This window comes from Octopus bimaculoides, chromosome 1 (assembly GCF_001194135.2).
Source record: "Octopus bimaculoides isolate UCB-OBI-ISO-001 chromosome 1, ASM119413v2, whole genome shotgun sequence".
In the NCBI taxonomy this organism is placed as follows: Eukaryota; Metazoa; Mollusca; class Cephalopoda; order Octopoda; family Octopodidae; genus Octopus; species Octopus bimaculoides.
In genome coordinates this window covers 129,986,716-129,999,672 of record NC_068981.1, presented here as the reverse complement: position 1 = coordinate 129,999,672, position 12,957 = coordinate 129,986,716, and the positions used below count along the sequence as shown (strand labels likewise).

General features: G+C 36.3%; 1 protein-coding gene across 1 annotated transcript in view; it reads left to right on the top strand.

The window, feature by feature from the left end:
• Nucleotides 1-10,079: 10,079 nt before the first annotated feature.
• Nucleotides 10,080-12,957, top strand: part of LOC106875811 (PRELI domain containing protein 3B) — a 35,243-nt gene continuing 32,365 nt past the window's right edge. The window contains exon 1 of the mRNA XM_052970497.1: nucleotides 10,080-10,401. Within this exon, the coding sequence (XP_052826457.1) occupies nucleotides 10,370-10,401 (32 nt within the window). The 5' untranslated portion in view covers nucleotides 10,080-10,369. The remainder of the gene's footprint in view (nucleotides 10,402-12,957) is intronic.

The following is a 12,957-nucleotide window of genomic DNA, read 5'->3' as shown; positions in this document are numbered from 1 at the left end:
GGCACATAAAAGACACCATTTCGAGCGTGGCTGTTTTCGTGCGGGTGACACGTAAAAGGACCCACTACACTCTCTGAGTGGTTGGCGTTAGAAAGGGCATCCAGAAACTCTGCCAAATTAGACTGGAGCCTGGTGTTGCCATCCGGTTTCACCAGTCCTCAGTCAAATCGTCCAACCCATGCTAGCATGGAATGCGGACGTTAAACGATGATGATGATGATGATGATGACGGGCTTCTTTCAGTTTCCAACAACCAAATCCACTCACAAAAGTTTTGGTCGGCCCGAAGATATAGTAGAAGGCATTTGCCCAAGGTGCCACACAGTGGGACTGAACCTGGAACCATGTGGTTGGGAAGCAACCTTCTTACCACACAGCCATTCCTGTATGACCTTGCAGATTTAGGATTAACAGTAAAACGGTCACAAGAACAACATTAATCTAATTCAATTGACACTTTTACCATTTCAGCCCTGTGGTAAATTTCTTTGACTAAAAAATCTTTGAAGGCGGTATTCCAGCATGGCCACAGTCAAATGACTGAAACATGTAAAAGAATCATGTGAAGCATATTTTATTATCGTTGATGAAACATCAGATACTAGTAGGGTCAAGCTGAAGAAGAAAATGGAGAGTCTTTCTTCAGATTTTGTGCCATGCTTTTCTCAGAAAGAAGTTTTCTCTGTGAGTTAGTCAAAAATATATTCAGGAAATACTTGAAATTGAAAATGTGTTGATAATGTAGCAAATATGACTGAAGTTGATGGAAGGTTGGCAACAACAGTAAAAGAAATTTTCTCCACTTGCCAGCTATGCCCATTGCCATGTACACCTTCTAAATCTTGCTGTCCAAAATAGAATGACAGATACTGAACCACTCTGCATTGCCTCAGAAATAATGTGTAGTGTCTAATACTTTCTAAATGCCAGTCCCAAACGGCATACAATCATTGAAATCACATTTGATAGAGAATAAATATGAACCCTTAAAATTCAAATTGTAACAAGGTGGTCTTGTAGATGTAAAATAATGTAGAAGTAAAAAATGTAACCAAGGCTTCAATACATTTATGGATATCAGTGTATTATTTAATGCCGTGTGCAATTTTGACTTCTTAATTGGAGTGCTTGGAAAATAGTTTTGTAAATTCAAACAACATTAGCAAATATTTAATAGGAAAACTTTACGTTATATGTGCTAAAAGAATGGTTACAGCAACCAAGGAAATTCTTAGAAATGTCATAACTTGAAAATAGTCTGAAACTGCTCTGAAATTAAGTTAAAATATCATAATTTTCATTCAGGAAAGCAGAGGAAAAATATCTTGCCGTTTGCAAGCTCTAGCTGATGAATGAGCAATGGAAGTGCCATGGGATCAACCAATCAAAGATTGCCATCACATATCTTGAAAAGATTATTATGGAATTGTAATGATTAAGATATATTTTTTTGCATGCAGATGAGTCATTATCAATTCTAATACATCAGACGAGCACATTCAAATTGTTGCAGTACATTATCGTGTTGTTATGGGTCTTCTAAAGGCAGAAAAAGACAATCTACGCAAACATTTTTACGGACAATATGTATCTATTAGGTTCACAGCCAACTATTGATGAAAATTATCTTGCTTCTGTTGGTCTTCAACACAATCGCTGGTATGTTGGCAACCATCCCTGCTACACTATGTAATCTGCAGTGTGTTTTCAGCAGCTTCAGACAAATGCACACATTTCTGAGGAGTACAATAGGTTGAATACAACTAAGCAGTGTAGCATTGAAAGAAAGTAATCCAACATGTCAGATGATGAAAATGTTGACAAATAATTGATATTTTTCTGGTGAAAAAAGGCAGAAAATAATATTTTAAAATTTCATATTGTAATTTGTGTCAACTTGTATCATTAATTGATAAAAAATGATTTACAAATTGTTATTTGTGTTTTTTTAACAATGGTATGTAGCAATTAAAATGAGAAGAAAAATATTAATTGGTTGAAATGGTCCTTAATTTTCATTGTTACAATGTAAAATACAACCTTAAGCTGTTGTTGTACACAGGTTATTTGCTATTTTGTTATCCATTCTGTAGGTAGTTAACTTCATCTTTTATTGACTGCTAGAAGACTGGTGGAAAAAGGAGAGAGAGAAAGAGTAAGATAGTATAGACAAGTAGAGAGGGTAAACACTGTGCAGTTCCTTGCATAAGGTGTTCCCTCCATTGGCACTGAAAGAAAGAAGGAAAAGCCAAATTTGGTTACTTTTACTTACATATGCTGGAAAGCTGGATGTACATCAGAAAAATGGAAAGTAATGGGTTTATCTCCCTTGCACTATATTTAACCTAAAAATGTTAAGTTAAATAATAGAACCTAAGTGTTACAGTTGACTCTCATAAATTTCTAAGTGCAAAAGCCTAGAACAACAAGAAGAGAATCTATAGAAAAATGTAGATTCAGTTTCGAATCCTAGCTTAGAATCTAAGAAGCTACCTGTTACATTTTTATTTGTGTAAGATTTCATTTAAATCAACCCCTCTCTCACTCCATTTAACCTACGAGTCACACACGTTCCTGGTTGTTGTCCTCTTTTCACCCTATAAAAACCCTTTGGCGCCTAATTCACTACACAGCCTCAGGCAAGTGAGTAAGGCAGGCAGCCTCGGGCACTCAAGTAGTCCACTTACAGAAGGTAGACTGCTAAGACCAGATCAAATTGGGCACTCAGACCACCTCAAAGCAAAGATGATTTTGGACACTTATAAATGATGTACCACAACTAGCCTTCAACCAGATGCAGCACAGTTCTTTCATCCCAATCAGTGTTTATATTATCAGCATCTTTCTTTTGTAAACAGCCAACACAGTAAATCATGTCCAGCAATAAGTAGTTAAAAATTAGAAGTTTATGAGTTACTTCATTTATTATATGCGCAGCCAGCCAGACCACACAACGAAGGTCTTCAACAATACAACACACATCCTACAGATAACCACCACAACAATGTTGACCAAGCATCCACGCGACATTGGTGACAGAGCCTCTTCATGAAAATAAGAACTTGGTCTTATTTGCGTCTTGACCAAGAGTGGCAGGCTGGAGTGTTTCTTTGATGTGAGTAAGGAATGTATATTTTTGCTGTTGAAAGTATCTAGATTCTCATGTCACCATTAGTAACTGAAAAGATCCTTTCAAGTTATCCACATATTATGTAACTTTGATTGGGATAGACTTTGGCAGAACTAAGTTTGTGATTCCTTATAACTATTGAAGGTCATCCATGATAAATATTTAACTTTAAATATCTGAGAAGAAATTTTAGTAAGATTATTTTCTGAATAATATCTTGTCAGAAGAATTTTTAGGAAGTTTAATTATTTTCTGGATGATATCTCATCTGAAGCAATGAAAAGTGGATAACATTTACATTAACATTATTTTAATTGATTTGATTTCCAATTGTCATCATGTACTGCACTAAAGTCACCTAGTAGTAAAAATAGTATGTGCTACTCTTATGATATTAACTGCCTTTAACTTTTATGAGCATCAGGATGTCTCCAATTAGCCCAATTAATGCCCGAGATCCAATATCGTTGCCAGTACCTCCTGACTGGCCTTCGTGCCGGTGGCACGTAAAAGCACCCACTACACTCTCTGAGCGGTTGGCGTTAGGAAGGGCATCCAGCTGTAGAAGCTCTGCCAAATCAGATTGGAGCTTGGTGTAGCCATCTGGTTTCACCAGTTCTCAGTCAAATTGTCCAACCCATGCTAGCATGGAAAGCGAACGTTAAACGACGATGATGATGATGAAATTATAATAATGGTTTTAAATTTTAGCACAAGCCCAATTTCAGGGAAGGGTGCCAGTTGATTACATCGACTCCAGTGCTCTAAAAGTTGACTTCGGTGAAATTTGGACTCAGAATGTAAAGCTGTGTGAGATGCCACTGAGCGTTTTGCCCAGCATGCAAATGATCCTGCCAGCTCACTACCTTATGAAGCAACTTATAATAATATCATTAAAATGCGACAGTAAATTATTTTTGTCAGATGTATTTCTGCAGTTTGTTGTATTAAACTCGTTTAGTGGTTAAACAAATCAGATTATAACTAATATATTATAGACATAATAGTGCTAACCATTCCCATTACATCAAATCACCATTTTTACACAGGTAAGGGAAGCTCACACAGCATGTCGTCAGCTAGAGGTTGAAAGGAATATGTTCTTACATAGAATTACACATACTAGCATACATACATGAAAAGAAAACAGTCACTCTCTCTCCCTTCCCTTTCTCACTCTCTCTCTCTCTCTCTTTTACACATAGACACTGCAGCTGTAAATCAAAATTAAAAAGATATATACACATATTTATACCCACATATACATGCATACATACATACATATATACATACATACATACATACACACACCTATATATAATGTATGTATGTATGTATGTCATTATTCAGCTTTATTTCAAAATTTCATGCCAATAGAGAAAGAGCTGGTTTCTAACCTAAATCCAAGGCCCCTTCTTGGGAATTTCAACAACATCAACAGGGTATTTTGCATATACATATGTATGTGTGCAGATTTGCATGTTTTGTTTTATGTATGTATTCTCATTCATATAGTTGCATGTCTAGACATGCTCATAAACTTCTGGAAATGATAAACTTCTGGAAAGTTTTACAGTTCCAATGAAGGCTTGGGTCTGTAGTCTTCAAATCAGCTTTCTCCTTTGTGATTTTGAGAAGCCTAATTTCTCAAGATTGGTATTTAAGTAGTGTGTTACATATTCCAGTTCCCCAATAATTACAGGTATAAAACTGAACTTGTAATCAGGGAAGAGTAACTGTAAATTTCTCAATAGTTCAGCATAGGTATTCTCTTTTCCACTGTTCTTTTAGCTTTATGTTATCATCTGCTGGGTAACTGATTTCTATAACTGTACAGTTTCTCTTTGCTATCCCAAATCATTATGTCAGGTCTTTTGTATTTACATTTTATTGAGGTTTTCACTGGAACATTTCACCAGTACTCCTTTTTATTATGAGTGCTATGGCTTCCACCCTACAGTGGGTTCTTATTTCTTTGTCCTTGGGGGTTATCCTTCCAATAGATATGACCTAGTGTTTAGGGTGTTACACTCAACGATCACAAGTGTTATATGGACTGTTAGTCCGAGGGAAACATAACAACAAGGTTGTGGTTTCAGTTCCTGGCTCGTATGTTGTGTTGTGTTCTTGGCCAAAACACTTTATTTCCAATTGCTCTGCAACCACTTCAACACTTGATGTGTGGAACACTGTGCACCTGTTCAGGCTATGTTGATTTGATGGAGGGAGTGAGCTAATGTTCACCTCATGCATTTGATCACTATAAACAAATCATTTGTGCTAGTTTTTCAGCAAGAAATTGTAGAACCGTCTTTCTCAAACTATGAGAGACTACCATCACATGTATGTATGTATGTATGTATGTATGTATGTATGTATGTATATATGTATGTATATATGTATGTATGTATGTATGTATGTATGTATGTATGTATGTATGTATGTATGTATATATGTATGTATATATGTATGTATGTATGTATGTATGTATGTATGTATGCACTCATGTATGTATGATGGCAACTGGACTCGCGATCATAAAGTTGCAGGTTTGATTACTGGTCTAGGCAGCGCATTATGACACAGGGCAATGCACTTCATTTTACAGTGTTCCAGTTTTCTCAGATGAATTGAGTACCAACCAAATGCTGGTGCAATTCTCTCTTCCTCCAGATGACACATTCTGATTGTTCCACTGGCTCAAGGGTGGGAGGGCCGAGAGGGTAGTTATGTCTGCTTGCGACTACATATGTACCTCTTTAGCTGAGTGAATATAAAGTCATTCTTGGTTTATTACAAAATTTTGCATACCATTATATAATGTGTTGCATGTTAACTTGTAGAAATCACACAAGAAATAACTTTAAAATAACAGCATGACTTTATTCCTCTGCTAAATTATACAGTGGACCAAATAAACACATCGTGGATTCTGGTGGTTGTATAGTTCATCTATCATTTGGATAATTCAGTTCTGGCTGTCATTGGTTACATGTTCTTCATTATAACAGCAGGAAAATATCATGACTCGTCCCCACTGGAATCTTCTCACCTTTCTGTTTTAGAGGTTTTGTTAACTCAATATATAAGATGTAGGCTCCAGCAATGATTCAGATTAGTTATTCTAGAATGTATTGTGCACAACATGATTGGATCTGAGTTCCATATCCTGTGCAATACTCAACCAATCAAAATACAGGACTCAACCAAATGTTCTAAACTCACATTATAAGTCAAACAACTAATCATTAAAGCTTAGCGTGTGGAGCATATAAAAGGCTAGTTGACTCTAATATGTCATAATAGAAATTGATCTCGCTACACCTCAGTTAATGAAAGCATAGTTTGTTACCAACTTATCTCTCTTGCAAGTGATGACAATTCTTCCTTTTTTTCAGACATGTGTGTATGTATGTCATTATTCAGTTTTATTTCAAAATTTCTTGCCAATAGAGAGGAGTCAGTCTCTAACTTAGATCCAAGGTTTCTTCATTGGAATTTCAACATCAGCAGGATATTTTTGCATGTATGTTTGTATATATACAGTATTTGGAGTCAGTGCATGTACAGACTTGTATGCTTGTTTTATATGTGTATTCTCATGCATATAGTTGCATGTCTAGGCATGTGCATATATACTTAAATGATAAACTTCTGGAAAGTTTTACAAATTTTTATAGTTCCAGAAATGGCTTGAATCTGTGGTCTTTGAATCGGCTTTCTCCTTTCTGGTTTTGAGAAGCCTAGTTTCTTAAGACTAGCAGAACCCGTGAATATTTCACAGAATTAATGGTAAACCTATTGGGTTATTTCTGTAAACTTTATCCAAAAAACCTGAAAGCATAGCCTGTGTTATGTCTGTATCAAAAGATAGTCACTCATCTGCTATTAAAAAATGAAGGAAATTGGAATATAATGATTACTTAATGCACTTTATACATATATACTTTATTTACTTTATGCACAATTTCACAAATTTAATACACAGCACTCATAAAATAAATATTCACTCTTATTTACCCATTTTCCTCATAAACAAAAAAAAAACGCCATACATATGATAAAATCTTTAGTTAAATTACATATATCTGTCATGTAAATAAGCGTGAATATTTCAAAGAATTGCTCTTATGCGCATGTGTTAAGTGATTAGTGATATAAAAACCTTTGTTCAATTTTAAAAAATACACTTTTCACTATCCAATCACCATCTTCACCACCACCACCATCATCTCTCTCCACCACCCCCACTCTCTCTCTCCCTCTCTCTCTGCCTTTCATTAACCTCACCATCAGAACATCACCCCTCTGCTAAAATAATGCTTTTAACTTTCCTCCTCTACCTTCAACTAACTTTTTAAACTATGTAATAAATATTACATTCCCCCTACCTCACATCATAAATGCTTCTCTCTCCTTTTTCGCTTCAACTAATCACATGAAAACATTACAATTACATTCCCTTTACCTCATGTCATGGACATTTCTCTCTCCCTCTTTTTCTCTAACCACATGAAAGAATTAACGATGGGCTAAGTAACGCAATGACAAGCAGAATTATAATAAGATTGCTACTTAGGCAGTGTGTCATACATACATACTTGGGAGCTCTGGATTTAATGGGAGAGTAGAGTTATCCCTTAATTAGCATTTCTCCCAGACCTGTTCTGACCCTCCAGAATGGTAATACTAGTCAGGATTTCATCTATGGGTTAAATAGATCTCCCAGGGCTAGAGGAAGTTCCTGTCATTTTTGACAAAGTGGTAAGGCATCTCTTCTAGAAGAAAGGTACTCTGACATAAAACTTACAGTAAAAATAATACCAGTTATCTTGCAATGCTTGCCTCTGGAACCTGCCCTGGCAACTAAGAGAGTGACAAAAATGTTGTATAAGCTTTTCTCACTTTAAACCCAGTGAAGTATAGATGTCTCAATTGAGATGGTTGTAGGGTACTGCCCAAGGATTTATGACCTGTAGACAGGAACTTTGCTGCAGGCTAGCTAGGGAGCTGGTCTGCAGCGAATTTGACTCTCGGTTAAGCAGGCTTCTACAAAACAGGAGTTGACTGGCAGTTGTCGCCCTCATATGTTCAACTAAATAAATCTTTCACTAACACATTCTGGGTCTCCATTAATTTTTTGTGTGTAGTTTAATTAAAGTTATATGGTTATCATTTGACAAGATAAGGTAATCAACATTTATGTATGTATGTATGCATTTAGCTAGGTGTCTCTTATCTTTTACAAGTTCAGCCATTGGACTGGAGCCATTCCAGGGCACCTCATAGTAGGGTTTAGTAGAACAAATCAACCCAATACTCATTTTGGTAAATGCAGTACTTGTTCGATCAGAACATTTTGACGAACTGCTAAGTTACAGGGACATAAACAAACCAAGACAGGTTGTCAATGCTGGTAATGGAAAGCAAACGTGCGTGCGCACACACATACTCCAGTATACTAACTGTGAACTATAAAATAACTTTGTTCAGATTATCGAACTTCGATATGGGAAAAATTTACAACCTTCTACATCAATAAACCACTATTGTTTCCAAAAGTTGTTTTTTTATACCTTCTATGGACTGCCCAAAGCTTACTAACTTCCTACACCTGGATCCTGGGATCTTACCTTTACATATAATTATACACATGGTGCGATGGGAAAATTGTCGCCATTTTATATTTTTAATTTCGCACACTGTGCATTATTTGTTTTTGATTTTGTCAACTACACAGTATATAGTAGGGTCATTTGACCACCATCTGTGAGAAAAACAGCACCATGATGCAATTCACTCTGCCAGAAATTTGGAAATGACATGCTGTACTGACTAGCATTTGCGCTGGAAGCTCCAATACAAACATTTCTGAGGATAGTGCATCTGAGGGCATGTACTGAGAGTGATAAAAATCAAACATCCAGTCAACATCATGGTGTTTGGAGTGATCACTAGTGATGGCGACGTTATGCCTCCATTCACCTTCTCACACGGCCTTAGACTCAACACGGAGGCCTACATCAAGTGTCAGGAGGAGGTAGTGCTGCCCTGGGTCAAGAGGGTGGCTGCTGGAAGACCCTACGTCTGGTAACAGGACTCTGTACAATGGCACACATGCAGGAGAACACAGTCATGGCTGTCAGACAATTTCTGCGATCACATCATTCTTAACATCTGGCCAGCTAACTCCCCAGACTGCAGCACCCTTGATTATAATGTGAGGTGCAGTTGAGCAAGAGACCAACAAAACTCCTTGTGACACCAAAGATGAACTAAAGGTAAGGATTATGGCAGCATTCACCAACTTAAACAAGGAGACCAATCTGATTCTGAATGTTTGTTTTCAAAACAAGAATCGTAAGACCGAATGGTTTCTATTTTGAGAAAGATTTTGGTTTCCCTGCTAAACAAATTGAACGAGTATGAAGAAGGTCTTATCCACGTGGATGTAGGTGGAGTGTGGGTATGCTGTTTGTAGGTAAATAGTGCAGCTAAATTGGCTTCACGTACAGAAGAAATGAGATTAGATTACGCAATATTCATACCCTTTTCACGTACATCAAACAATCCTTTCTACTATAGGCACAAGGCCTGAAATTTTGGGGTTGAGGGTTGGTTGATAATATCAGCCTTAGTACTTAACCAGTTCTTATTTTATTGATCTCGAAAGGATGGAAGATAAAGTAGACATCGGTGGAAATACGTACATTAACAATACAAATGAAGAGAATTAGTGACAATCAGGAAGAGAAACCGGCTCCCCAAACTCATCAGGTCGATAAATGTATTTTGACAATGTGCGGAAAGCGAAAATAATGAATACATTGATAGAAAAGAATCTCTCTCCTCCGTTTTTCCTCTCCCTGTTTCTCTCTCTCTCTCTCAATGTCTGTCTGTCTCTCTCCCTCTCTCTCTCTCTCTTCTGCTTTCCTCTCTTTCTTTAACATTCATTGAAAGAGAAAGACTGTGTGAATGAGGTGCTAACTGTATTCTGTATCCTGTAGAAAAGTCAGCCGTTAGTAAATGTGAAGTTAATGCAGAAAATACCCCTAAATTCAGTCTAAGTTATCAATATATAGATATATAAGAGTACAAGTAGCAGATATTGCTTATTTGCTACCTTCCTCTACTGTTAGCCTTATAAATAGAGCTGGTCACATGACTGTTGCGTCATTTTGCCGAGTGTGGTTTCAGCGTTATCTACATCTCCGTCGCTGCTGACCACTCGTCCGAATCATGAGGATATGGACATCTGAACACACTTTCCAGTAAGTCGAAATTCTTTATCCTTTTGATTCCTTTTTAAACATATGTAATAAAATAGTAAGATATCAGTAGAAAATTACATTTTCTTCATAAGAACCTTCATTTCTCAGTTCTGTTTCGCATCGGTAATTTTTAATGTTTGCAATTAATACCCGGGCAATGTCAAATATTATTACTAAATAGCAACCGAAATCGATTTCTGATGAAATCTAGTGGTTACTGAGGCGTGTCCATACCAGTAGAAGTAAACTCTTGTGAAACCGAGTTCGCAACCCGGTTCCGATCATCGTTTCACAATGTTTACTTTAAAATGTTAATCGTATAACAAACCTAACCCCTTTTCACTCACTCTGAGGAATTTTATCTATAAAAAATATTTTATTTATTTGAAATCTGAATCACAATTCATGTCAATAAAAAGAGTACAAGTCAAGTACTGGCATCGATTTACTATACTTGTAAAGCATCCTTGATGTGAATAGAGTTATTAATAGAAGATAGTAGAACCGAAGGAATCTAGTGATTCCCTGTGTCGGCAAATGGTAAGAGACCGAGCCAACATGGGAGACTTTGTGATCGTTCACTCTTCTAAAAGGAACAGTCAAATTCCTTCAATTCATACACTGCCATCTTAAATTGAAAGGACACTGGTATTCAATAAGATTGGATGGTCACAGCTCGATCATAAATAAGTTTGCTTGGTCAGAGCTCGATCATAAATAAGTTTGCTTGGTCAGAGCTAGCTTGATGCTAGATAATTTAATTTTATGTCGTCTCGACATACAATTTAATTTATTCGTGTGTTTGAGGCTTTTATTATAGAAGTCGTATGTCGCATGAACCTCACGATCTCTCAGTCTCTTCATCCTACTAAGGAAACGACAATTGATAAACTTGTTAAATTGGCGTGATAATTGTATATTTCGACACTCTATTCTTTTGTGTTCTTGCCTTCTTTTTAATGCCAACCTTAGAGCAGAGTCTATCTTTAAATTTTTAAAAAGTGGGTTTTGGGGATTAGTATTTTAAACTGTATTTACTTTCCAACTTTTCAATTTTGTGCAGATGTTTTCGAAACATTAGTCTTATATGTTAAAATAGTTTTACATTTGTAAACAACTAGAGCGAGAAAGAAATACATGTGTATATATGTATGTATATGAGAATTTTAAGGATTTTTGACGAATTGCAGAAGTATTCTCTTGTTGCAATATCTTCATCTTGCTTTGCCCGTTCCAAGCATTATATAACCAAACACATTAATCGATCATGTCCTTGTGAAAGACACAGACATTCTAACTTGGTATTCTTTTTCTCTCATAAACATATAGCCGTATAGTCTGAAGTGTACGATCGATTGGCAAGGGTATAAATATCTGAAATTTCCTATCGTAATTTGTACGCTATAATTTAACGAACGGAATCTTCGATGACTTAGACGACTCACGCACGTTTATGTATATAGTTATAAAGATATTTAAGAGCCTTCTAAAATATCCTTGTGCTAAAGGACAAATGACCTCTCCGGAGCTCATTTATTGACTAAGCCAGACAAGCTGCTTGTTAGCAGTTTGATTAATCACTTTATTGATGCCTCTGTATTTTCATTCGGCGTTTTAATAAAGCTTATTAAGGATTAGAAACAAGATTGTGTGATGAATACCTTTGTAAGTGAACGAAATTTATTTAAGGAGAACTCAGTTATTTTTACTATATTATCCAATCCCCACTTCTTATTTAAAAAAATTTTTTTTTTTTGTAACAGTGGATTAAGACTTGAAGAAAGTCTGGCAGCTATTTCTAGCAGATCAAGCGACCACATAGTTACCTTCCTTCATGGCTAGTGAATGTCTATTTTATAGACAATTCATCCTGCACATGTTACTGCATCACCAACAGTCTTGTGTTCTCGATAGTATGTGTGTTCGTCTGTAATTCTGTTCTCAGAAATGTCCTATGGTCCCCCCCCCCCTTTCCTTCTTCCGCCTGTATGTGTCCATCTTAATGCCCCCACCCACTTTTTTTTTTCATATACTGATGATATCTCGAGACTGCAGAATGTGACCAACTATTGGCACTCTTCGTTTTCCCTGTTTTCTTTGTGTCTATACAACGATGCTTTTCTCAAAACCTGTTCGTTTCTAATATAATGCTCTTATGAAATTCTCATGGTTTTCTTTAAGCACGTTGGGGGAATTTCTTAGATTCTTCTACGTTTCGCTTACACATAAGGACACGCAATTATCTCTAATGTAGGATACCTGACAAATTCTTTAGAGAAAATCACCTGTTTCTACCAAAGGAGAAAAGAGCTTTCATTAAGGGAAAATATTTATGTAATCAAGTGCTGTTTTTCAGCATGACGCGACAAGGTAAAGTTGCACCTCGTCTCTAATTACGACTTGCTGTTTTTAGGAGTTTATATATATATACTCATACAGGCATAGGGTAAAAATTAATAATTAATTGGTAATTATTAATTTTACCAAGTATTTAACAATTTTACCGTATGTCTATCATCATCATCATCGTTTAACGTCCGCTTTCCATGCTAGCAT